Source organism: Dermatophagoides pteronyssinus, unplaced genomic scaffold (assembly GCF_027571235.1).
Source record: "Dermatophagoides pteronyssinus isolate colony J.1.1.1.1 unplaced genomic scaffold, Derpt_VIB-CSIC_2022.12 sq0007, whole genome shotgun sequence".
Classification (NCBI taxonomy): domain Eukaryota; kingdom Metazoa; phylum Arthropoda; class Arachnida; order Sarcoptiformes; family Pyroglyphidae; genus Dermatophagoides; species Dermatophagoides pteronyssinus.
The window spans coordinates 336,887-361,722 of NW_027461531.1; the positions used below are offsets into that span (position 1 = coordinate 336,887).

General features: G+C 30.9%; 9 protein-coding genes across 10 annotated transcripts in view; 2 read left to right on the forward strand and 7 right to left on the reverse strand.

The window, feature by feature from the left end:
* Positions 1-5,989, reverse strand: part of LOC113799389 (uncharacterized) — a 61,182-nt gene extending 55,193 nt beyond the window's left edge. The window contains exon 1 of the mRNA XM_075820671.1: positions 5,577-5,989. The gene's annotated coding sequence lies outside the window, so the exon portion shown is untranslated. The remainder of the gene's footprint in view (positions 1-5,576) is intronic.
* Positions 5,990-9,949: 3,960 nt separating this feature from the next.
* Mtpbeta (mitochondrial trifunctional protein beta subunit) lies at positions 9,950-12,082 on the reverse strand. Its single transcript, XM_027350138.2, has 4 exons — positions 11,703-12,082; positions 11,248-11,623; positions 10,431-11,189; positions 9,950-10,177 (listed from the first exon to the last, which is right to left on the reverse strand). The coding sequence occupies exons 1-4, from the start codon at positions 11,939-11,941 to the stop codon at positions 10,145-10,147; spliced, it is 1,407 nt and encodes a 468-aa protein (XP_027205939.2). The 5' UTR covers positions 11,942-12,082; the 3' UTR covers positions 9,950-10,144.
* Positions 12,083-12,195: 113 nt separating this feature from the next.
* On the reverse strand, positions 12,196-13,408 carry LOC113799521 (uncharacterized). The gene is made up of 3 exons (XM_027350163.2): positions 12,728-13,408; positions 12,555-12,661; positions 12,196-12,484 (listed from the first exon to the last, which is right to left on the reverse strand). Exons 1-3 carry the CDS (start codon positions 13,319-13,321, stop codon positions 12,274-12,276), a joined length of 912 nt encoding a protein of 303 aa, XP_027205964.2. The 5' UTR covers positions 13,322-13,408; the 3' UTR covers positions 12,196-12,273.
* Positions 13,409-13,737: 329 nt separating this feature from the next.
* On the reverse strand, positions 13,738-14,267 carry Sf3b5 (splicing factor 3b subunit 5). The gene has a single exon (XM_027350185.2). It carries the CDS (start codon positions 14,134-14,136, stop codon positions 13,879-13,881), a length of 258 nt encoding a protein of 85 aa, XP_027205986.1. The 5' UTR covers positions 14,137-14,267; the 3' UTR covers positions 13,738-13,878.
* Positions 14,268-14,533: 266 nt separating this feature from the next.
* Acadvl (Acyl-CoA dehydrogenase very long chain) lies at positions 14,534-16,868 on the forward strand. The gene is made up of 3 exons (XM_027350125.2): positions 14,534-15,909; positions 15,969-16,590; positions 16,651-16,868. Exons 1-3 carry the CDS (start codon positions 14,744-14,746, stop codon positions 16,798-16,800), a joined length of 1,938 nt encoding a protein of 645 aa, XP_027205926.2. The 5' UTR covers positions 14,534-14,743; the 3' UTR covers positions 16,801-16,868.
* A 22-nt stretch (positions 16,869-16,890) lies between these two features.
* Positions 16,891-18,112, reverse strand: LOC113799387 (uncharacterized). The gene is made up of 2 exons (XM_027350006.2): positions 17,988-18,112; positions 16,891-17,849 (listed from the first exon to the last, which is right to left on the reverse strand). The coding sequence occupies exon 2, from the start codon at positions 17,806-17,808 to the stop codon at positions 17,002-17,004; it is 807 nt and encodes a 268-aa protein (XP_027205807.2). The 5' UTR covers positions 17,809-17,849; positions 17,988-18,112; the 3' UTR covers positions 16,891-17,001.
* On the reverse strand, positions 17,900-20,183 carry Pop2 (CCR4-NOT transcription complex subunit Pop2). Of its 2 annotated transcripts, XM_027350144.2 has the most exons (3): positions 19,946-20,183; positions 18,984-19,886; positions 17,900-18,919 (listed from the first exon to the last, which is right to left on the reverse strand). In XM_027350144.2, the coding sequence occupies exons 2-3, from the start codon at positions 19,809-19,811 to the stop codon at positions 18,431-18,433; spliced, it is 1,317 nt and encodes a 438-aa protein (XP_027205945.2). In that variant the 5' UTR covers positions 19,812-19,886; positions 19,946-20,183; the 3' UTR covers positions 17,900-18,430. The 2 variants fall into 2 exon arrangements, with proteins under 2 accessions (XP_027205945.2, XP_027205944.2); XM_027350143.2 differs by having other exon boundaries at positions 18,984-20,183.
* Positions 20,184-20,433: 250 nt separating this feature from the next.
* LOC113799492 (protein adenylyltransferase SelO, mitochondrial-like) lies at positions 20,434-22,531 on the forward strand. Its single transcript, XM_027350127.2, has 2 exons — positions 20,434-22,040; positions 22,107-22,531. The coding sequence occupies exons 1-2, from the start codon at positions 20,472-20,474 to the stop codon at positions 22,455-22,457; spliced, it is 1,920 nt and encodes a 639-aa protein (XP_027205928.2). The 5' UTR covers positions 20,434-20,471; the 3' UTR covers positions 22,458-22,531.
* On the reverse strand, positions 22,448-24,554 carry LOC113799496 (bifunctional purine biosynthesis protein ATIC). The gene is made up of 3 exons (XM_027350131.2): positions 24,395-24,554; positions 23,133-24,340; positions 22,448-23,071 (listed from the first exon to the last, which is right to left on the reverse strand). Exons 1-3 carry the CDS (start codon positions 24,408-24,410, stop codon positions 22,520-22,522), a joined length of 1,776 nt encoding a protein of 591 aa, XP_027205932.1. The 5' UTR covers positions 24,411-24,554; the 3' UTR covers positions 22,448-22,519.
* Positions 24,555-24,836: the final 282 nt, after the last annotated feature.

Sequence of the window (24,836 nt, forward strand, 5' to 3'; positions counted from 1 at the left end):
CCATTAAAAAAAAGTGGAAAATGAAAATTTTATTCCATTTCATTTTTTTTTCTATCAAACATTTGATGGAAATTTTATATGCGTGATTTTGATGACAACCAGAAAGAGAATGTCAAATATAACAACAACAACAACAACAAAAAAAAGATCGATCCATCATCGGGTAGAAAAAAAAATGAACTATTCTTCCCCATCAAGAATTGATACAAGTATTTTATTTATGACAATGTCAATAAAGATAAAGATACACTTATGAAGAAAAGAAACAAAAAAAAACATCAATAATGATGGACAAAATGATGGTAACATTAGAAATATGGTATTGACAAAAAAGTGAAACAAAGTTAATATTACAATTACTTTTATTGGAATTCAATGTTCACAATAAGAGATTATTGATGAATGAAAGATTTGTGAGAAAGTTTCGTGACAAATTTTTCCATTGCATTTAGAATCGGATTGGGAGAAAAAAACTGTTTGTAAATCATCATTGTTTGATCAGAGAAAAAATAATCTCTAAAAATCAGAAATCATCAATTTCATTTTTGTACGAAGCACTTCATATCTGGAACGAAAAAATTCTTTGTCGAAAACAGAAAAAAAATGATAAATTCTGTTGTCATTTTTTTTCTCCCAAAAAATTGTAAAAACATATAATGACTACATTTATTTCATTTAACATCAACCCGAATCGACAATAACAACAAAAAAAAAAAAAACGAGAATAAAACTTTGGCTACTGACTGGTTAATGTTATTGTTGTTGATGATGATGAGCGACGAATATATTATTTATGCTAATTTTTTTTGTCTTCACTTCAACAGACAAAAATATTCATTTCCAGTTTTATTTAGTGGAAATTCTTTGGTTCCATGGTTGATCATGGTGAAAAAAATGAAAATCAAGATTAAAAAAATGAAATGAAATTTGCTTTTTCTTTAAAAAAAACTTGATAAGAAACTTTTCTCTCTCTCCGTCTCACTCTATGTTTGTTTTTGGATTTCTTTTTTTTGGAATACTGTGTTTGGTTAAGATTAAATCAAGCAAAACAAAAACGGAGAGAATAAAATACTGGACATGATAATCGAAAATAAAGAAGAAACTAGCAAAAAATTTTTCAAAGAAAACATTGAATAAACGATATGAATAGAATAGAATGAATGAGCCTATAAATTCGTTGAAAATTTAATTTTCAATGTTCTTGTCTGTGTTTTCTTCTTTACTTGATATTCACTTTCACTTTCGCATTTTTTATAGAATTCATTTAAGATTGAAGAATATAAAATGAACGATCAGTTCTAATGTAGACAGTCTGTACAGCATATCGACTAAAAAAAAGCATATAAGATAAACGCTTCAAGCGTTTAGAAAAAAAATCAGATATCGGAAAAAAACTGAAAGGAAGGAAAGAATATTCTTTTTCGAATTTTCAAGGGAAAACTATAGTGAAAAAAACGATAAATTAAATAAGCAACGTAGAATACTGGAATCTTAATCAATGATTTTAACCCTTTCATTTTCTTTACTTTCTCTTTTCGAAGAAGAAGAAGAAGAAGAAGAAGAAATAGCACTTGTATTAATCGATAATTTTTCCGTGAAATCAAATGATTAAATATCGTATTAAAAATCATTAAAATAAAATAGTTTATCAGTACAGGGAATATTGTTGTTGTTTTTGTCGATCGAATAATTAATCAGGGAACAAGAAAATCTTGTCATAATATTTTGCCATTGTAATGTTACCATATATAGAATAAACAAAATGGACACATAATCGTTAACCAAATCGAATAAGAAAATCGAGAAGAATAAGAAAAAAATACGATTCATTTAATTATATCTAAAGATATCTATCTCATTTCATCTTTATCAATGAAATTTTTTCTCTCTCTCTCTCTCTTTTCTGGTTGGTTTATTTTCGTTATTTTTTTTCTCTGTGTGTTTGGTTTGATTATCAATGATATTTGGTGACCACCAAATGTCGAACCAAGAAAAAACGAACAACAAAAGAATCAAATCAAATGGATGTTTACAGTATGCTGCTGTTTTGGTCGATATGATGATGATCATCATCATCAAAATGGAATTGAGAAAGAAAACTACTATACACACGCACACAAGCCAACAACAAGAATGAATCTTAATGGCCATTCAAGGATCAAAAATGGATCTAATATGATCGACCAGAAAAAAAGTTTGTAGTGACCATAAAATAATTATCATTGATGGAAAAAAATGGCCAAAGAAGAAAAAAAATATGATAATAATAATGATATGGAGAAAGAAAATAAAAAGATTATTGTCCCTGCAATCATTTTTTTTCTTTTCTTTTCGTCTTCTCGGGAACCAAACCAAACCAAAAAAAGTACCACTCACAGAATTATATTATAGTCATTTGATTTTCATTATTTTTTTTTAATGGGTAAACAACAACAACCGCAAATGAAAATGAGAATATATAAAAAAAAATTCTGATTCAACCAACCAACCAACCAACCAGGCTAACCAGCCCGGAAAAACATTGAGAATATCGTCAAAGGAATCTAAATAAACTTTTTTTTTGTTTACAACTTCTTGCTGACTTTTTTTTCTCTAATTCAAGTTCTTAGTTTGTTTGTTTGTTTGTTTTTGTTCCGGAATAAAGTTATATCAATCCAAACCCCGACATATATTGCCAAACAGCTTGCATTGAAGAATTGTGTAAAAACTTACAAAAAAAAATTTACTAATGTTTCAAAATGAAGAAGAAAAAAAAGAAAAGAAACTAACACTTGTATCACAACAACCAGAGACATTTATGTGAGTAGAATGAATGAATGAAAAAATCAAAATCAAAAACAAAAACAAAAAGAATTCAGTTGTATAACTTCTTTTTTTCACTTGAATGAAAATACTAATAATAAGAAATAATGTTTGAAAAGTTTTTTCCGTCCAAAAAGAAAATAGGTATTTCCTGAAATGAAAAAACAACAACAAAATCAATGACAAAAAAACAATGACCTATGTGAAATCAGATTGATAGAAATACATCAAGAATTCTCTCTGTGTAAGTTTATTTATTCATTCATCTTTTTTTTGACATAAACTTATGATGTATGGTGGTGACAACAACAAAAAACAAGTACAACAAATGCAACACACACACCTCTATCTTTTTTAGTTTCAATTCTAAAGAGAATTCTAAATCCCAATAGAGAATTGTTTTGAATTCTGGACATCCTTTCATTTCATTTCATTTTTTTTCTTTTGGCCATTCATTATATGTGTTCACTTGTATGTATCAATTGATGAACCAAATACATTGACCTCTATTGTCTATTGGCCATTGGTAGGAAATTTTATTCTGCAAAAAAAACAAACAAACAAACAAACAACGAATAATTAATTGAATAATGATGAGCACGGAAATAAAACTGACTGATAAAAGTTTAAATTGAACTTTAAAATTTCCAACCAACAAAACAAAACAAACAAACATGACCGCTAATGTTATCATGAATTAATTAGGAAAAGGAAAAAAAAAGTTTGATCATATTTTACTGAAAATTGAAAAACTCTTCACTATAACATCATTTGAAACGACAAGGAAAAAATCAATGAAAAACATCATGTTCAATCCAAAAACATTATCCATCTATCAATGATGATGATATGATTAGTGCAAATTTGAAAGAAAATTCAATGATAAAGATATGATGGGTGTTGTTTGAAGGAAAAACAATACTTTGTTTTCATTTTTTTCTTTTGATCCAAAAAACAAACAAACCTTTCAAATACCATTAAATCATGAAGAAAAAATCATTCAACTTTTGGTTCAATGATTTTAATGGATTTTATTCTATCACAATCGAATAACCAAAAACAACAAAGACAACAACAAACCAACATGATTATGCAGAACGATTCTATTTTCATCATCTTCATCTTCTTCTTCTTGATTCAACAAATCTTGATTTCATCGATCAATGTTATATTGTAATACGATTGTAGATTTCAAATCACTTTTTATTCATTCAATGAGATTATAATACCACCTCTCTTTCCTTCCCCTCCTACCACTACCACCCCCACAAAAAAAACGAATAGATAAATAGGAAAAAAGATGGAAAATAAAAGGCCAAACTATGAAATGTTGAATACAATCTTGAATATTGAGAATTGAAAAGATATATGGAGGGAGGAAGAGAGAGAGAGAGAGAGAAAAAAAACAGAAAACAATTCCTGATGTTTTAAAATGATTCGATTTTTTGTTTTATTTTGTTTATCATGATTGTGTTTGTATGTAAAAAAAAAACCAAAACGAACGAACGAAAAGAAAAAAATCCATTAGGAAAATTAGCAAGAATTTTTTCGTTTAGTTCCTATCGGAACTATTCATATAAATAATGTCATTTCATTTTTGAGAAATGAAAATGAAAATTAAATTTATTTATTTATCTATGAATTTCTAATCGGAAATTGAATACATATGAATATATTGATTGAAAACAAATTGATTGAATCGTATAAATCGTATATCGATCAATGTAGAAATGGATTTTTTTTGTTTCTTTTGATTTGAAAATCAATGTTTTTTTTTCTTCAATTTATGAAATGACAAAATAATTACATATATAATACTCGAGAAAAAAAACAAACAACAAACAATTATTGATACACATCGATCAGCCTTTGTGTTGGATAGGCTGGTCTTCTTTTTGTTGGTTCACCAAATTACACACACACACACGATTCAGATTACAAGCGAAGAAGATTTTACCAAATGATGATTTTGTGTTTCGATCACGTTTCGATCAATTATAAAATAAATAAATAAATGATCCACATTTTCACACATTTCAATAAGACTTTGGATAACGAATAATTAAAGCATTTCAATTCGAATGGGAAAAAATTGAAACAGAACAAAAAAAACAACCACATCAACCATAGTCAATGTTTGTTTTTCCTTTATTTTCACATGGTTCCTTTGCTACCTGGGATCAAGGTTATATGACGAAATTTGTCAACAACAAGGAAAAAACTTCCTGATGTAAACATTTGATATGTTTACATCGATGATAACTCATACGAACAAACAAAGAAAGAAAAAAATATTAATATTCAGAATAAAAAACGAGAAGATGAATTCCAAGAATTTGAATAAATAGAATCAAGAGAGAGAGAGAAACAAAATCAAATATAAACAAAATTTTCAATATTTGAACATGAAAAATTGAATTGAATTTTTTTCTTTTTGAACATAAAATCAAAATTATGAAAATGTTGAAATTATGAAAAAAACACATATCTGTCACCAAGATATTACATTTGAAAGTATTTGAAATTCTGGATATTTTGATATGATAAATATATATAAAAAAAATGGCAAACAAATCTTTGGTGGCTATTTTGTTATTTCGAAGATCAATAGATTCTTTTCTTTTTCCTTGTTCTATTTCTTTGTTAAACACTAAGAATTGATCATTATTAATAATATTTAATTGTTATGAAAGAAAGAATTGATTAATTGACAAGTCACATTCACAAATATTCTACATTCAAAACAAAAATAGATTCGAATAATAATAACAAACCAAACCAAATCAAAAAAAAAAAAAATATTGATGTTTTTTTTCGGAAATATCGAATGAGAGAGCGAAAGATATTTTTTTTGTATGACGGACGATTAATTATCATCAAATATGAATGAAACACTTATTTTGGCAGTTATTTTCGAGGTTTGATCGTCGTAGTCAATAAAAAACAAAAAACAACAACAAAGAATTAATACAACACACAAAATGGACGCATACCAAACGGATTTTTGATAAAAATTCATAATTTGTTATTGTTGTTCACAAATACCGGTAACAAGTTGGACAAACATTTTTATTTTCATCAATATGAACTGAACTGGAAAATAATAAAACATTACAAGAATAAATATTCTCACATTAAATTCCACAACAACAGACAACATACATACAACTGGTAAGTTAGTTGCGAACGAAATGAAAAGGAAATTTTGAAAGTTCCGAAAAACCCATTTTTTTCCATCGAAAAGGAAAAAACCAACGAAATGGCAAAAAAAAGTTCGATTGCTAGCAGCAAATTAAATAGTTATCTATTCTTGATTCTTGGAACACATCGATACTGTTACTGCTGCTACTACCTTTTTGCTGTCACTGTTACCACTATACAAAATGAAATAATTCGAAAATCATCATCAGCAGCATCATCTTGTATTATGTTTTTTTCTTTTGGTTCCAAAAATAAAATGATCAACAAAGAAAATGATTCAATGAAAATCAGATTCTGAAAAAAATTCATCATCATCATCATCATTTGAAAATTGACTTCAGAATAACACAAATTCTGTTGATGTCTGCCTGTTTGAACAACCCGAAAATCAATCGTATTTTATTCTCAAATTGCATTCCGAATATCTGATTTCTGAACAATTATTTTCATCATCATCATCATCATCATCATCATAGACATTTTTATTATTATCATCCTTTACATTTCCAAATTTTTTTTTCTGCTATTGCTAATAAGTTTATCATTCAAACTAGATGAATGTGAATTCATCATAATGTTGATTATATTGTGATAAGCTTTATACTGAATAAATGAAACTATATCCTCTAACGCAAAAAAAAAGACAAAACTAATTGGCTTATTTTGGAATCTTCTTTCGGATGAATTGTTGTTGATTTAGCCTCCAACAACAAATATGAAAAAAAATTGTGTGGTTCTTGATCCAATCTATACATCAAAATAAATAACTTATTCTTCTTCTTCTTTTTCTTCAAAGTTCTTAAGATGTGATCATCTTGGCTTCTGTTGTCATCATCATCATCATCATAAGAATGAATCGACACGCACACATCTTTTCTTAAATCTCTGACTTTATAAAAGTAAAACTTATACAACGAATAGAGTGTGGAACCAAACAAAACAACAACAACAACAAAATGTCAACATTTGTTATTGTTTTCATATGTGATCATTATAGAAGAATACGAAAATTCAAAGCGATTAAGGTTGAATTATATATTGTTTAAGTAAGACAACAACAACAACAACAACTTTTTTGTTCATTCATCTAGCCATTTATTTTTCCATTCTTCACACAATGAATGAGACAATTGAAGAAAATGAACAAAACAAACGAACAAAAAAATTTGAACAAATTATACGACAGAAAAAGAAAAACCATATAACAACATAGTTAATTGAATTAATTTTTATCAAATGAGCTTTTTGTACATCATTTTGATTCTGATGATGATGATGATGATGATCATGGCGGCAAACATTCGACAAACTTAAATGAAAATCATAGACCATTGAGAATTTTTCTGGAACACAAAGTAAAATCATGTCATCAATGTTATCATCGTGAAAACATCGTTTTGTTTTTGTGAAATCGATAGAACCCTTTTTTTCTGTCTGTCTGTCTGTGTTGTGACAACAAATGAATGAATGAATGAATATGGTGATAAATTTTCCTGTTATATAAAAATATATCCAGAAAAGAACATTTTCACATGTTTCAACATTTTCTTATTAACGGTAATTTGTTTCCTTGTTCTTACAAATATTTGTAAATTAACCATGTTTTCTTTTTCATTTTCCTATCACTCAGTTTTGTGTTTTTCTAGTTCTTTGTCCCAAATGAGACAAGAGTTGTATTGAAATCGAACTGTCTAGTTATCGGAATGTTCTTCTTCTTCTTAATTTGAATTCATTCTCGGTTGATTTTTATAAATTTATTTTATTAGAATTTTTTTTTCTCACATTTGTTTGATGTCGAACAACATCATGCAAATGGCTAATAATAAGATTTTCAACTTTTTGTTTCCAACTCGAACAAGAAACATCAAGATGACAAGAATGACAACCCAACCAACAAAAAAAAAAACGTTGTTTAATTAAGATTTTTCAAAAATTAACTTCAACTATATGAATTTTACTGCATGAAAATTGAAATGTTGAATATTTTAAGAAGAAAAAAACAATATTCATTGAAACATTCTTTTCCACGAAAAAAATTCTTTCAAAACATGGTCAAATTTTTTTCGTCTACGAACATTGATAATTTATTCTCATTTTTGGTTTCAATGATCATTGTATGAAAATGAAACAAAAATAATTTTCATTTTCATTTTTATTAATGAAACTGATGAAATTTCTTTTCTTTTTTTCATATGAATTATTACATTTTTTTTCGTATAAATTATTCGTTGTTGAGACAAAATATTTGTTTCTCTTTTATCGAATTGAATTTCAAAAAAAAAATAAATAAAAGAGAATGTAAAACAACAGGAAACAAAATAGAAATAGAATAGTATTCTGTTAAAGTTTAGTTTAGTCCTTTGAGAGACATTTATATTCTATCTAGACGAAAAATAATAATAATCTTTGGAAAATTGTTGTTGTTGTTATTGAATGGATACACTTACTTAAGAAAACTTATAATTGTTAAAGTAAAAAAAAACAACAACAAAAATCCAATCAATTCAATGAAATTCTGTGTAATTGGGAAATTTTCAATAAACTATTTCAAAAACTACAAACTAGAGAGAGACCGCCTACCATTAGCATCATCAACATATTTTTCCCTACTTGTATGCACAAGAGAGAGATTCAAATTTTTTTCGAAAGAATATTTTTTTTTTGTATGGAATTTGGAAAATTTTTCATTTTCTTCAAGAATTGCAATTTGCAAATCAAAAAAAAAAAAAAAAACAAGAATTACATAACTGTTGTATTCTGTTTTATTTTCATTTTTTCTTTTTCTATAGATTTGACATTCGAATAACAAACACAGTTGAACAATATTTTTTTTCTGTTGAATACAATATTGAGTTTTTGATTTTTGATTTTTGTTTTTCACAAATAAATATGATGATGAATGAATGATTTATATTTGACAAATTTTTTTCTCTCTCTCTGTCGGTTGTTTTGATTCGCCAAACATTTCAAACATCGGTTGTTTGTTTGCTATAGGAAAAAAGGAAGGAAGAAAAATGAAAATTTTTGGAAAGAAAATGAAAAAAATTTTGCAAACGAGCTATTCATCTCGTTCAACGGTTAAATGAAAAGGAATGTCATAATGTTTTGAAGTAAAGAAATAAAATGAAATAAAATAAATGAATCGTTTTTGAATGAACGATGTTCCAAGAAATTGTGGAATTATTGAACAACAACAAAATGAATACATCATGCTGTTTGGTATGTCGTTGATTTGTATGTCATACATTGACAATTATTTTCAAAACAAACAAAAATGGTGATGATAATGTAAAATCTTCTGTTTCAGGGTTTGTTTTGTTTGTTTGAGTGAAAGAATTCCAAAAAAAAAATCTTAAATGTGTTGAATATTCTCTACCCTTAAGGGTAATTTTCAATTGTTTCATCGTCGGAAATAGAAACAAAAAAAAATCTAAATCGGGAAAAATAAATATATTTTTTTTTGAAAATGAAATGATAAATGAGACACATCATTGAAACATTGATTTTTTCAACATCAATAAAATTGTGAAGAATAACAAAAAAAAACATTCATTCAAAATCAATGGAATAAAGAAAAATTTGTCCATGGTAACCGAACCGACCAACCAACCAATATTGAGAATAATAATTTTCACTATGTTTATTGTGTATGCATCGATCGATGATCCACAACTCATGAAAAGTCCGCATAAATACATTTCATTTCATTTTTTTGTTTTTTTTGGCCAATATGGACATTTTTATGTCCATATAAATATGTCAACAACAGATTTATATCGATTGTAATCTTTGTTCTTCTGTTATGATTAATTTTAATTTTTTTTTGTTGTTCCAATCGGTTGTCAATGTTGGCTGGTCGTGTGTGTCATAAGCAAATTCTTGTTTTTTTTCAAGTGAAAAAACAAAGAAAGAAAAAATATTGATTAATTAAAAATGAAAACTATAATTGATTTTGAAAATTTTTTTATTATTATTATTAAAAAAAATTGCATAAATTTTCTGACATTTTCATAAATATTCAATTTTAATTCATTCATTTTTTTTGTTTGAATAAATTTTTTCTGTAAAAATTGTAATCATTTTTATAAACAATATGTGGCGCCATCGTCTTCACAATGTCTTTTTTCCTTTCGAATCACAATCACGGATATCGTTCGACAATCATACCATGGCCCTGTGAAAAAGAAATTTTAAAAAAAAATTTTTTGTTAGAGATACATACTACAGAAACAAGTTTATAAAAAGAAACTAAGAAAATTGTCTGTCCTGTTATATCTCTTCAAAAACAAAAAGAATTCGAATGAAAATCAATTGATTTCGGCGTCATCGAAATGAAAAACAAATTCGGCATTTTGTTCATTCAAATTTTCGGTTGACGTCAATAACGTAAAAAATGATTGAAATTTAACAAAATAAAACAAACTTACAATACCACCAGCAGCACAAGCAGCGACAAAAGCCAAACGGCCATTTTCTTTATGTAATCGATTAGCAGCTGTTGTAACTAAACGAACACCGGTTGCACCAAACGGATGACCAATAGATAATGAACCACCCCAATTATTTAGCTTATTCATATCCGGTGCTCCAATAGGTGTGCTACGACCAATATAATTTTTGGCAAAAAATTCTGAATCCAATGCTTTCATATTGGCCAATACTTGTCCGGCAAAAGCTTCGTGCAATTCCCAAACATCAATATCTTTTGTCGATAAACCAACTCGATCCAATAATTTTGTAATGACATAGGCAGGCCCTAAAAGAAGTTGATCTTTTGGATCGATTGAACAGTATAAATGTTGGCGAAGATATGCTTTCGGTTTTAATCCTAATTCTTTAGCTTTTGCTTCAGGCATCAATAAACATGCGGTTGCTCCATCGGTAAGATAACTGGAATTCGCAGCTGTCACCGTTCCATGTGGTTTAACGAAAGCCGGTTTCAATTTAGCCATTTTTTCCAACGAAGTAACACGAACGCCATTATCTTTTCGAACCAAACCTTTCTGTGGGACGACTATTGGTTCAATGTCGATCAAGAGACCATCTTTATAAGCTTTGTCAGCCGATGAATGAGATCGAAAAGCGTATTCATCCTGCTCTTGTCGTGAAACCCGGAATGAAGCACTCAAACGATCACTAGAATGACCCATTACTTCACCAGAGAAAAACTCGGCCACAGCTGGTAACTAAGATCAAATAAATCATTAGAATTAAATTAATACGGAAGCAGAACAAAAAACTTACTTCAGGGGCAAAATAATTTAGTTTTAAACTTGAAATAATTTTCAAACGTTGTTGTAAAGTCTTGGCTTTATTCAAGTTTAATAACATTTTACGCATAGGACGGGAATGACGAATTGGTACGTCGGACATGGTTTCAACACCACCAGCAATGACAACATTATATGTACCGGAATTAATGTAACCAATACCGGAGGTGATTGCTTGATTTGCTGATACACAAGCTTGTGAAACAGTATTTGCTGGAATTTTTTCGGGTAGACCACAAGCTAACAGTGCTTCACGGGCAACGTTCGGTGTTTTCGGTTCCTGGATGACCGTACCACAAATAACATAATCAATTTGGTCTTTTGGGATGTCGACTCGCTTCAATAACGATCTTTTTTTGTTTGTTTGTTAAATTGAAACAAAAATCAGATGAAATTTTTACGGCAATTAAAAGTTATAAAAAGGCTTACGCAAGAGCATATCGTTGAAGTTCAAATGCCAGCAAATTATCGTAATCAGTTTGACTTTGTGTGAACGGTGTACGTACACCTTCAATAAGGACAATATCTTTACCATATTTTGAATTATCAAATTTATATGATCCAGTTTTAACGGCAGGTGCAGCTGCAGCCGTAGTTGCCGTTCGAGTCAATAATTGTTGAGACAATTGCCAGGTTATTGATTTGTTGATTCGAATTAAGGAAAACATTTTTCCGTTTATTTGTTGTTATATTCAGTGAATGTTGATGTTTAGGAGAAAAAAAGCCAGATGAAATAATAAAAATCCAAATCAAATCAAACCAATATTATACAGTAGTCTTAAAAAAACAGAACAATTGTACCCAATGCACTTGGCATCTCAATTATCATCACAATTTATTTTGGCCGATGAGGTACATATGATTCGTTTTCATATATGACGTGTCTAAATTTTTTTTTTAATTTGAATAATTTAATTAAGAATTGTAATAGAATTTTTATTTTTATTTTTCGAAATTCATTTAGAAATACAAATTTAATAAGATTATATTTTTATTCAGCTTAGATTAAGCTATTTCCACCATCGACAACAATGTTTGCACCAGTAATGAATGAACTTTTATCCGAAGCTAAGAATAGTACAACATTACCAACATCTTCGATTCGACCAATTCGTCGTAATGGAATCGTTTCCTCCAAATGTGATAATACACCTTTAAGAGTTTCACCAGCACCACTAGCTTGTTGGAAATTTGTTCGCATTGCTGTCGGGCTATGTAGAAAAGTTAATCATAATCAACTATCAGCTCAGTGTGCTTGAAACATTTCATAATAATATTTACCTGACATAATTCACACGTACACCTTTAGGTCCTAATTCGATGGCAATCGATTTACAAAACATATCGATTGCTGCTTTAGCCACACAATATGGCATGAAATATTGATTCTATGATAACAGAGAAATATTACAAACTTAATCCAAATTCATTGCAGATTTGTTATAATCAATTACCGGTTGTTGTCCTAGAATAGACGATATAGTAACGATGTTACCTTTGTTCTTTTCTAGATGAGGTGCAGCATAATGTGTCAACATAACTGCTTGATGTAGATTTAAATCCATCATTCGATGCATTTTGTCATCTAAATCTTCATCGAAAATAGAACCAAAAGTTCCACCACCAGCATTGTTAACTAAAACATCAATTTTGCCAAATTTTTCAATCGTTGCATCCACCATTGCTTTAAGTTGTTGTTTGACAGTAACATCGGCTACATAGGCCAACATTTCAGCTTGATTTGGTGATAACATTTGACATTGTTGTAACATTGATTGAACACTCGATTGTCGACGTCCATTGATGACAACATTGGCACCACGTTTACAGAATTCTTGTGCCAAATGAGCACCAAGACCACCAGATGAACCAGTTATAAGAACAACTTTACCAGTGAAATCATAATCCGAATCGGTAGTGTTCATACGGATTTGCGAAATTGGCGTATTTGATTGTTGAACCTTACGTGCAGCCTCGAACAATGATATCGGCCATAGTACCATGACCAATAACAGGGTAATGAAATTGATTTTTTTATTGACAAACATGATGATTCCTTTCTATCCTATCAATGTCACACCAAAAATGAAAATACTATTCATTAATCTTTTAGCATGGATATTTCAAGCCAGTGAAAAAAAGATTTTTCTTCGCGGTCGATTTCATATACGAAACCTTGATCATCTTTATTCATTTATTCATCATTGTGATGACAATTTTATTGATCGATAAAAGTAACTAAAACTACAAAAGAACTACCTCAACATCGATAAACAACTATTCATTCATTTGTGAATGTGCAATGCAACCAAATTATAGTATTCCGGAGAAATGTCATTGAAAAAATAAATAAGATAAAAATCTTACTTTTGTTTTATATTTTTTCTTCTCTTCACACACACACAAGAAATACGTCAAAGTTTTTTTTCATTTGGTTAATCAATTCTAAAAACAATAAAAAAAATAATGGAAAGAGAAAATACAAATTTTATTAATGGGTAATCAATTTATCAATCAGTAAAACTGTGAAATGATGATGATGATGGTGAGAAAAATAATGAAAGATTTTTGAATTATTGATTGAAAAAAACAGTGAATCATTACGTCAATCATCAGGCTTTTCCGGATTAATACCACAAGGTTGTAACATTTTTTCCATCATATTGAATTTAACACGACCAATTGATTCATTTTCAGCGATAGCAAAAAATGTCAACATATCCGGACGACCTAAATATGATGCATAAGTATCACGATGTTGATTGACCATCCATTCGAATTTGGTCGTATCAGCATGTCCAGTTCCAATATATTTGGATTGTAAATGTTCTAATTGTGAATGAATATTGTAACGATCAGTCATGATTATGAAATTTACAAATTGTATGATTGATTAACAAGATTGATGATAAATTTAATCAACAACAAAAAAAAATCCACGAATTTATTTAACCATGTGATTTGAATGATAAAAAAACAGACAATTTCATTGTTTTTTGACTGATGTAGATATTTCAACAGATTTAATGGATGATCCTTATCCTGGATACACGATTTGCAACTGCTATATTCATTTTGTACTCGAGCTTGATGTCTACCATTCACATATACTAAATAAATATTGAGTTTGAAACATTGAACGAAATTTCTGTTGAACCGTGTAAATACGATATTAATAAAAATTGGTAGTGGTATAATGAACAATAATGCTATCCAATCTATGATCTTGTTTCGTTTATTGAATCAAAATGATATTGTTATATGTGTACCCGTTTAAAGACCTTTCATACGCGTTAAAGTTTAATTAATTTTCAAGTGTATTTTGGATTAGAATCTAAGTGTTTTCCGATCAAGAAAAAAAAATCGAATCTTAATATTTTTTTTTGTTTCAAATTTAAATCAATTGCCAACTATTTTTTTCAAGTTATTTCAGAATTTTTCTGTTTTGTTTTGTTCAAACCTAACCGAAAATGTTTCGATCCATTGCAACAAAATTATATTCACCACGTTCGGATAATATTCATTTGATCAAAAATATGGTCATCCGAACATCATCATCATCAAATGCTCAGCCAAAAACCGACAATAAAAAAATGGAAGCAAAAGTTGATCTGGACAGATTAGATAAAATTAAAATTCCAGAATCACATTCATTTGTACAGAATTTATTCGCCGGTCGTGCCAATACAGAATTTTTTCTTCCTTATCCACAAGTATTAAATAATGAAGAAATCAGTTTTCTCGATATGATAGTCGATCCTGTATCAAAAATGTGGGAAGATAAATGGGATGAGCTGGTCAAACTAGAAGATACTGAAACAGTACCTGAAGAAGTAATGCAAATGATGAGAGATATGGGTTCATTTGGCATACAAGTTCCTGTTGAATACGGTGGTATGGGATGTAATAACACACAATATGCTCGCCTTGCCGAAGTTGCTGGCCGTTATGATTTAGGTATCGGTATTGTACAAGGTGCTCATCAAAGTATTGGTTATAAAGGTCTTGTATTGTTTGGAACACCCGAACAAAAAGCAAAATATCTTCCTGATTTGGCCACGGGCACCAAAATGGCTGCATTTGCCTTGACTGAACCTTCTGCCGGTTCGGATGCTAGTTCAATCAAAACTCGAGCTGTTTTAAGTGAAGATGGTAAACATTATATCTTAAATGGTTCAAAACTCTACATCAGTAATGGTGGATTTGCCGATTTTTTCACCGTATTTGCCAAGACTGAAATCAAAAATGAAAAAGGTGAAATCAAAGATAAAGTAACCGCTTTTTGGGTACCTAGAGGTCCTGGCCTAACTAATGGTCCTAATATGAAAAAAATGGGTATCAAATTTTCGAATACGACTGAAATTTGGTTTGATAATGTCAAAATTCCAGTCGAAAATATTATTGGTGAAGTTGGAGAAGGATTCAAAGTTGCTATGAAAATTTTGAACAATGGTCGTTATGGTATGATCTGTGCATTATCTGGAACGATGCAAAAAGCAATCGAAATGGCAAGCACGTATGCCAATACCCGAACACAATTCGGTAACAAACTATCAAGCTTTACGGCCATCCAGGAGAAAATCGGTCGAATGACTTTGGCTCATTTCGTAACACAATCGCACGCTTACATGATCAGGTATTTTTTCCTCTTTCTTTATTGATTTATTAATTTATCGCAATTAATTGTGTTTCTAGTGGCGTCATTGACAAAGGAATGGCCGATTTTCAATTAGAAGCTGCCGTTGGCAAAATTGTAGCATCTGATTCTGCCTGGCATGTCTGTGATGAAGCATTACAAATTTTCGGTGGTATGGGATACATAAAAGAAACCGGAATCGAGAAGATGCTTCGTGATACACGTATATTTAGAATATTTGAAGGTGCCAACGAAATTCTTCGATTATTTATTGCATTAACTGGTCTACAATATGCAGGCGGCCATTTACGTGAAATTCAAAAAGCAATGAAAAATCCAACAGCTAACTTGGGTTTAATTTTTATGGAAGCTTCGAAACGATTAAAACGAACTGCAGGTTTTGATGCTCCAGATATGACGGAAAAAATTCATCCATCGTTACATCCGGAAGCACAAATTTTATCGAAAAATATTATTCTATTCAGTTCGGCAGTTGAACATTTACTTATCAAATACAACAAGCAAATTGTCATGGAACAGATGTTATTGTTGAGATTGGCTAATTCTGTCATCGATATCTATACAATGTTAGTTTTGCTTTCACGAGTAACATTATCGTTGAACAAAAATATTCCTTCTGCTGAATATGAATCACAGCTATGCAAATTATTTGTTTCGGAGGTATGTATTTTTCATTATTTTTCATTATTGATCTAATTATATATTTTTTATTGAATACAGGCTAATATGCGTGTGAATCAAAATCTTTCTGCATTACGATCACCAGCCATATTGAAAAACGATGAATTGATAAGGAATATCGCTGTTCAAATTTTTGAAAACCAAGGCATCGGTCATCAATCACCATTACATTCAAATGAATCTTCCTAAAATTTTTGACTGAAATATTTTCTGCTGCTTTATTAAAATTTGTTCGAATTTATTGTTAGAATTGTAAATTAAGGATGATTTTTTTCTTTCAAGATTTTATTTATTCTATTCTTTTTCATTTGACCCTTGATATGATTATAAAACAAATATAAATTATAAATTTTTTACTTTCAAACGTTTTTATGATAATCCGTCTAGGTTTTATGATTTACGATACCTTCTTGAATACTTATTTTTGTTTGATCCTTTTTTGTTTCTGTCATCTTCTTCGTCGTCATCATCTTCTTCGTCATCATCATCTTCGTCGTCATCATCGTCCGATGATTCGGATTCTAATGGGGCTGGTGGTTTTCTTCGTTGTGGCATTCGTTTCATTATGATTTTTTTACTACGTTTAGCAAGTTTTTTCTTGGGAATTTTTTTAGGCCATTTTTTGACCGACTTAATTTTAAAAGGTGGTGAGGATTTATACATTCTGGCCGCCTTGCCGTTTAGTTTCGTTTGTCTGTACAGTTGTTTATATGAATCGGAGTTATCTTTGGCTGCATTGAATATATGCTCATAATCGGACGGTGCAATTAAAATAGTCGGTGCATCCGATGGTAAATCCATACCTAAATCTTCGTCCTGTTTGGATTGATAATAGGTCTTAACTTTTTGACCTCGACTATAAATATGATCATAATCAGACGGTGCAATCAACACTGTCGGCATTGAGGAATCGATTGGTGGCATTGATGGTTGATTTCTTTTTCGTGAAAATATATGTTCATAATCTTCGGGTGCAATTTTTATTGTAGGCAATAATAGATCATCATAATTTTCATCATAATCATAATCATAATAATAATTGCTTGTTTCATCCGTATCATAGTCACCATCCGTATCATCGTACTCATATTGATCATAATCCTTTTTCCTGTCATATTGGCGTTTTTTTGTATATCGACTTTTTTTCGTTGTTTTTCGTTGTTGCTTTTTGTCTTTCCGATTTCGACGCCTAGACATATCGGAAATTAATTCATTCGAAAAGAAATTTTTTTTGAGTCCTGATATTTATATAAATTAAGCAGAGGAAAAAAAATAAAACAATTGGTCATTGATTTGATATTAATAAGCTTTTTTTTTCTTTTAATCAATTAGAAAGCCATTCTTTGATTGAAAATTGTGAATTGAATTTTTCTCACATTTTTTTTCTTGTAATATAAAAACAATGAAAATAAACAAAAATTTTCCTCAGAATTGAGGATTTAAGCAGTTGATGGTGAGAACAGTTTACAAATGAAAAAAATTCTCTCTGATTTTGGTTGTTTGGATGTTAAGAAAAGATTTTGGAAAATTTTGTGTAATCTACATTGAAAAACATTAAATTGTGAAAACGAAAACTAAAGAGAAAAAATTGAAGTTTGGGAAATTCTACCGGGGTAGACAAAGAAGAAATTTTAATAATTTTTTTTTACTTCAAAATAGTTATTTTTTTTGTTGTTGCTTTATTATTTTCAACCAAAAACAGTAGGTTCGTATTGTTGTTTATTTTTGGTAACGATGATGGTTGGCTAATGAAAATTAATAATGATTGACGATAATTAATAGCAGGCAGGAGGAAAATACGAGACAAGAAAAAAATAATTCAGCTAGAAACACTTGTGGGCGTTTGCTGGTTTATAGCCGTTGACGAATCTCTGTTGACTGATTGTTCTGAATTATTAACATCGGATGAGGCATTACCATCATCGGTTTTATTTCCACTTGAATCATTTGTTCCATTATTATTATTATTATTGCTACCATTTGATGTGTTGCCGCTTGCTGTTACAGTTGCAGCACCATTCGTTGTTGTATTTGTTACAGATAATGATGTATTAGTAGTAGTGGGCGTATTGCGATTGCCAGTAGTTGAATTCGTACCAACTCCGCTAGCGGCTAAATCATCATCAGTTTCATTTTTGCCGGTTTCAGCTGTTTCCAGACCATAAAGAAAACCTGAATATCTTTTTTCTTCGATATCATTTTCGAAATACATTTCTTTCAATTTGAAAAATGTTTCACCCGTTAATAGACTATCACTACCGGCTTGATGTTGAGGACCTTTACGAACCAAAGTTAATGCTTCGGCAACCTAGTTTTTTTAAAAAAAACTTAGTTCAAAATAAATAGAAACCAATAAAAAGCACCATACTAACCTCTTGCAAGCCACCTTTCAAATCTTTGGTGCTTTTCATCAAATATTTTAGATCGTAAATTCGTGGAAAGTAAATTTTCAATAATTCAAAAAATTCTGTTTCTTTTTTGGGCAACTGTTGATCGGTCAACATCTTGAGCAAATAACCAAAATCATAGCCTGAATGGAACGATAGCCAAGAAATTTGATCCGACAAAACCACACCAGAACCAATTAACAATACGGCAAATTCGGTTGGGTCGATACCGTCTTGATCATGTTTGTTGAATTGTATACCTGAATTGGTGAGCAATTCTATCGATTCATGGGCATACATATCATCGTTCAGATTGAAACGAAAATTAAACTGCCATGTGCAAAAACCATCAGGTTTTTTGCCTTCAGCGTTCATGAAAGTCAAACCAATTTGTATAATCTTTAACAATGTGATATTTGAACGCATAATTTGATACATGTATTCAGAATTTGATGTAAATTGACCGATCGGTTTGGCCACAACTCCTGGAAATTCTGTGTCCATCGCAACGAAAGGATAATGCTGTACAATCTTACGAATTCGAATAAATTCTTCCTCAAGATTATGTGCCCAAACTTCTCGGATACCAACTTCTTCATTAGTTTGTGGTGCCTGAGCTTGGCCATGTGTTTGTGATTGATTTGATGGATGACCACCATGGCTACCAGCATTTATCGTTCCGACACGATGTGGTGACGAAGTTGATGATGCAGTGATCGCTGAAGAAGGTGTTTGTCCGTTTGTCAAAGCTGCTGCCATTGAATTCGTATTGACCAGATGATGTCCGTTCGTATGGCCATAAGCTGAAGGCATCCTGAAATTTGATGTTGCTATTAATGTTGGTGATGATGATGATTGATAGTGTCAAGCAATAATTCTTTTCTAAATCTACAAGTGTGGGAAGGGGAAAGATGAGAATGAATAATTTCCAGGATAAGATGACTGACAAAATTGAACAAATCTAGTTGGTCGGTAATGATGCTGGGTCAAATTGTTTATATCGTTTTTTTCGAATTCTCATCTCTCTTGTCGTTGTTGTTGTTTTTGATAGGAATATTTCTCAATCAGATAATCAAAAAAAAGCAATCACAAAAACATTATGCGATACATTGAAGACAGAACACAAATCATACAAATACAAACATACACAGCATATAAAACGCAAAGACGCGCACACCGCAATACACTCGAGATCATTGCACACACAACAACAGTCAAACAAAGGTATTCAATTTCAACACAAATAAATTGTACGTCGTTTTTGAAAAGAAATTTTTACCCTATCACCACAAATAAACACTAAAATCATATTGATCATATTTTCATACTTTTTACGTATTTTAAGAATTGTAAACTATAGTATATCATATATTTATCATAAAAAGATAGTATATTAAACGAGGAAATGAGGGTGCTTAACAATTGTCAATTCTTATAATGGCCTATTAAAATTTTTTAATTGTGGAACAAAATATGTTGTCTCGTTTCAAACTATGGCAATCTTTAATCATTATCAATAATACACGACAAACAATGTTTTCAATAGCAAAAAAATCTTTGAATGATTTGATTTTCGACAATCAAACATTGAAATGTTTGCCCATCGATCATGTTGAAGAGAATTATGTTCGAACTGTGAAAAATGCTTGTTATTCATTAGTCAACCCTACTCCTTTAGATAATCCTCGATTGGTTTGCTATTCATCAGATGCTCTTCGTTTGTTAGATTTGAATTCCGATTCGATAGATGACGATGATTATTTTATTAATTGTTTTGCCGGAAATACACTGATTCCTGGTTCTCAACCAGCAGCACATTGCTATTGTGGTCATCAATTTGGTGTGTTCGCTGGACAACTTGGTGATGGTGCAGCAATTTACTTGGGCGAAGTTATCAATTCTCGTCAAGAACGATGGGAATTACAATTGAAAGGTGCTGGACCAACTCCGTTTTCACGTGATGCTGATGGTCGAAAAGTTTTACGATCAAGTTTACGTGAATTTTTATGTAGTGAAGCCATGCATAATCTTGGAATTCCTACCACAAGAGCTGCTACTTGCATAGTATCAGATACAAAAATTGTACGTGATCAATTCTATGATGGTCATCAAAAGTTGGAACCTTGTGCTGTGATTTCGAGAATCGCTCCAGCATTTTTAAGGTTTGGATCTTTTGAGATTTTTCGCAAACTAGATCCATCTTCAGGTTGTTGTGGACCTAGTGTCGGAAATCGTGAATTATTGCAGACGATGATCGATTTCACAATCAAATCTTATTTTCCTAATATATTCAGCTCGAGTGAATCACCTGTAGAAAAATATAAAAGTTTCTTTTGTGATGTTGTTAAGCGAACTGCTAAACTTGTTGCCCGTTGGCAAGCATTTGGATTTGTACATGGTGTTCTTAACACGGATAACATGAGCATTTTAGGCTTGACAATCGATTATGGTCCATTCGGCTTTCTAGATCGATTCGATCCTGATCATATATCAAACACTTCTGATCCTGATGGACGTTATAGTTTTAAAAAACAACCAGAAATTTGTTTATGGAATCTATTGAAATTTGCCGAAGTTTTAGACTCACTAGTCCCTTTCGCTGAGTTGAAAACAATCGTAAAAGATTCTTATTACAAAACTTTTTCAAATGAATATATTGATTTAATGAGGAAAAAGTTGGGTCTGTTCAAAAAAATTACCGAAAATTTGAATGACGAAGAAATTTTAAGTGATAAAAAACTTATTGAAAAATATCTAGAAACACTTGATCTTGTTGGTGGCGATTACACCAATTGTTTTCGAAATTTAAATATTTTAATCATTCCTGGATTGGATGGGCATGAAAATAGTATGGAACAATTGCAAAACAAATTAATGGAACAAACAAGTAGTTTTGAAGAAGCCAAAACATTCTATAAAAGATTTCTTCATTCTCCTATGGTTTATATGAATGTAATTTTGCTTCAAAATTTTCAGAATCACTCTGATAATGAAAATGTCATATCAATGCTACAAAAACTTGAACGCTACAAACATTTGAATGTAATTCGTATTTTTAATGATTATCTGCTACAATCGATTAATTTAATTTAATTTTTCTAAAATTAGGAAATAGATGAACACGAATATTTAGAACAATGTCGTAAAAATTGGAATGAATGGATTTCTGCCTATATCAAACGAATTGAATTCGAAACAAAAGAATTTTCTGACAAAGATGATCTAATCAAGTATGATAATGAACGTAGAGCTTTAATGAATTCTGTGAATCCTCGATACGTTTTGCGCAATCATTTAGCTCAAAAAGCCATCGAAAAAGCTGAACAAGAAAACTTTGACGAAGCTAGACGGCTACTTCATGCATTGGAAAAACCATTTGATGAAAATCCAGATTTTGATGATTATACTGAACGTCCTACATCCTCAATGTGTACTCTTCGAGTTTCCTGTTCCTCGTGATAATAATTTTGTTTTTTTTTATTATATATTTTATTCTTTATAATTTTTTCTAATTAAAAAAATTAATGATGAAATAGTCGAGTGTTAGTGTGTATCAATGTCAGATTATGTTCTTTACAAGCTTCTATTACAGACTGATCTCCAACTGAGCCACCCGGACTGGCTATATATTTGACACCGGATTGATGAGCACGATCAATATTGTCACGGAAAGGGAAGAAAGCATCTGAACTTATGGCTACGTTATTCATTTTGCCAATCCATTCTTTGCGTTCAGCCTCAGTCAATAATGATGGTGGATTTTCGAATGCATTGTTGAATGTTTGTTGATCCATTTCGGTACCAACAACACCAAGTACATAGGCATCAATAAGATTGGAAATTTCGGCTCGTTTTACCGACTTTTTGAATTGAGCACTCATGATTTTTGGATGTTGTCGGAGCCACCAATTTTCAGCTTTATCTCCTGCTAATCGTGTACAATGAATTCGTGATTGTTGACCGGCTCCAATACCAATAACTTGACCATCACGAGCATAACAGACGGAGTTAGATTGAGTGTATTTAACAGCAATCGTAGCAACGATAAGGTCACGCATTGCTTCTTTAGTCATCTACATAGTAGAACATTGGAATAAACATTCTGAATTATTCAAATGAAAACGTTTTTCTTACCTCTCCCGATTTAACAATAATTTTGTCATTACTGAACATATTTTCATCAATGACTGCATCGTTTCGTTTTTGTTCCATATGAATGCCGAACAAGGTTCTCGTTTCGATCGGATTCGGTTCATAATTGGGATCCATTTTTAGAATACAATAATTACCATTTTTCTTTTTCTTTAGAATTTCGAATGCTTGTTCATCATAATCTGGTGCGACGATACCATCAGACACTTCTCTTGAGATTATTCGTGCCGTAGCTACATCGCATTTGTGTGATAAAGCAGCAAAATCACCAAATGATGACATTCGATCAGCACCACGGGCCCGAGCATAAGCGGTGGCTATCGGCGTCAAATCAGCAGCCATATCGTCGACCATGCATACTTTAAGATGTTCAGGGCTCAAAGGAACGGCTACGGCAGCTCCTGCAGGACTAACGTGCTTAAAGGATGCAGCTGCTGGCATATTCAATGCTCGATATAATTCTCGAACCAATTGGTAGGCATTAAAAGCATCGCAAAGGTTGATAAAACCTGGTGCTCCATTTAAAACAGTGACTGGCAACCGGTCACTGGTCGTGTAAATCTGTGCTGGTTTTTGATGTGGGTTCATACCATAACGAAGATTCAGCTGTGAGATACCATTGCTGAATTGTTTACGGAAATAATTCGAAATAGCCTCATCATATTCGGCCGTATGATTGAAAGCCTTCACAGCCAATCTTTTTCGTGTTTCTTCAGAAATCGAACCGTTTGATATCAGTTCATCGCCAACAATTTGATAATCAGCTGGATCGCATACAATAGCAACGCGGGCAAAATTTTTGGCTGCAGCTCGAAGTAATGTTACACCACCAATATCGATTTGTTCGACAGCATCTTCTACTGATACTCCTTGCTGGCTAATAGTTTGAACAAATGGATACAAGTTACATACAACAACACTTATATATTGATAGTTTTGTTTTTTCATATCTTGCATGTCCGATGCAATTTTTCGTGCCAAAATTCCACCGTGAATAGCCGGATGCAATGTTTTCACACGACCGCCAAGCATTTCTGGTGCACCAGTAATAGCCGATACATCAGTCACGGCCATATTGGCATCACGAATCGCTTTCGCTGTGCCGCCACTGGCCACTAATTTTAATCCAGCTTGATGAAGTTTTTTAGCGAAATCGATCAGACCAGTTTTGTTCGATACGCTCAATACAGCTGAACAAAGATGATGAGAAATTAATTAATTAATTATTCATAGATAAAACTCACCTAATTCTCCAGACATTTTGTAAAATTTTTTGCAAAAATATTTTCAAAGTACAATGTTAAGAAATGATTAAGAGGGTTTTTCAAGAATTATAGTTTATATATAGAGTTAATAGACTGAATGTACTGCATTTATCAATATTTTCCAATCGAAAGTTAAAAAATTGCTGTTCACGTTCCAATATCATGCTATAACCTTCGTTAGTGGCAGTGTATGTTTGTTTCAGTCTATGATCATATTATCAAGCTATCAGGCAAAATTGTTAGTAATGAGGTGATCACTAGCAAAACAAGTTTATCATAATTCATCCATCATTCCATTATTTCATATCGTACGAATATTTGAAACTATCAAATGCCTTGAAATAGTTTTCCCAAAAACAAAAATTGATTATCAATGATATCATGGGTGATTTGAAAAATCAAAGACAAACAAATCCATGAA

What these genes read in the sequence shown, in the direction of transcription:
- Mtpbeta (XM_027350138.2), bottom strand. Translation starts at nt 11,941, where the DNA reads ATGTTTTCCTTAATTCGAATCAACAAATCAATAACCTGGCAATTGTCT. An exon ending in TAAATTATTTTGCCCCTGAA is followed by an intron (nt 11,190 to 11,247) that starts GTAAGTTTTTTG and finishes ATTTGATCTTAG; the next exon opens with TTACCAGCTGTGGCCGAGTT. An exon ending in CTTGTGCTGCTGGTGGTATT is followed by an intron (nt 10,178 to 10,430) that starts GTAAGTTTGTTT and finishes TCTTTTTCACAG; the next exon opens with GGCCATGGTATGATTGTCGA.
- LOC113799521 (XM_027350163.2), bottom strand. Translation starts at nt 13,321, where the DNA reads ATGTTTGTCAATAAAAAAATCAATTTCATTACCCTGTTATTGGTCATG. An exon ending in CTATTCTAGGACAACAACCG is followed by an intron (nt 12,662 to 12,727) that starts GTAATTGATTAT and finishes CTGTTATCATAG; the next exon opens with AATCAATATTTCATGCCATA. An exon ending in GTACGTGTGAATTATGTCAG is followed by an intron (nt 12,485 to 12,554) that starts GTAAATATTATT and finishes TTTTCTACATAG; the next exon opens with CCCGACAGCAATGCGAACAA.
- Sf3b5 (XM_027350185.2), bottom strand. Translation starts at nt 14,136, where the DNA reads ATGACTGATCGTTACAATATTCATTCACAATTAGAACATTTACAATCC.
- Acadvl (XM_027350125.2), top strand. Translation starts at nt 14,744, where the DNA reads ATGTTTCGATCCATTGCAACAAAATTATATTCACCACGTTCGGATAAT. An exon ending in TCGCACGCTTACATGATCAG is followed by an intron (nt 15,910 to 15,968) that starts GTATTTTTTCCT and finishes TTGTGTTTCTAG; the next exon opens with TGGCGTCATTGACAAAGGAA. An exon ending in GCAAATTATTTGTTTCGGAG is followed by an intron (nt 16,591 to 16,650) that starts GTATGTATTTTT and finishes TATTGAATACAG; the next exon opens with GCTAATATGCGTGTGAATCA.
- LOC113799387 (XM_027350006.2), bottom strand. Translation starts at nt 17,808, where the DNA reads ATGTCTAGGCGTCGAAATCGGAAAGACAAAAAGCAACAACGAAAAACA.
- Pop2 (XM_027350144.2), bottom strand. Translation starts at nt 19,811, where the DNA reads ATGCCTTCAGCTTATGGCCATACGAACGGACATCATCTGGTCAATACG. An exon ending in TGAAAGGTGGCTTGCAAGAG is followed by an intron (nt 18,920 to 18,983) that starts GTTAGTATGGTG and finishes TAAAAAAACTAG; the next exon opens with GTTGCCGAAGCATTAACTTT.
- LOC113799492 (XM_027350127.2), top strand. Translation starts at nt 20,472, where the DNA reads ATGTTGTCTCGTTTCAAACTATGGCAATCTTTAATCATTATCAATAAT. An exon ending in AACGCTACAAACATTTGAAT is followed by an intron (nt 22,041 to 22,106) that starts GTAATTCGTATT and finishes TTCTAAAATTAG; the next exon opens with GAAATAGATGAACACGAATA.
- LOC113799496 (XM_027350131.2), bottom strand. An exon ending in TTATTGTTAAATCGGGAGAG is followed by an intron (nt 23,072 to 23,132) that starts GTAAGAAAAACG and finishes TCTACTATGTAG; the next exon opens with ATGACTAAAGAAGCAATGCG.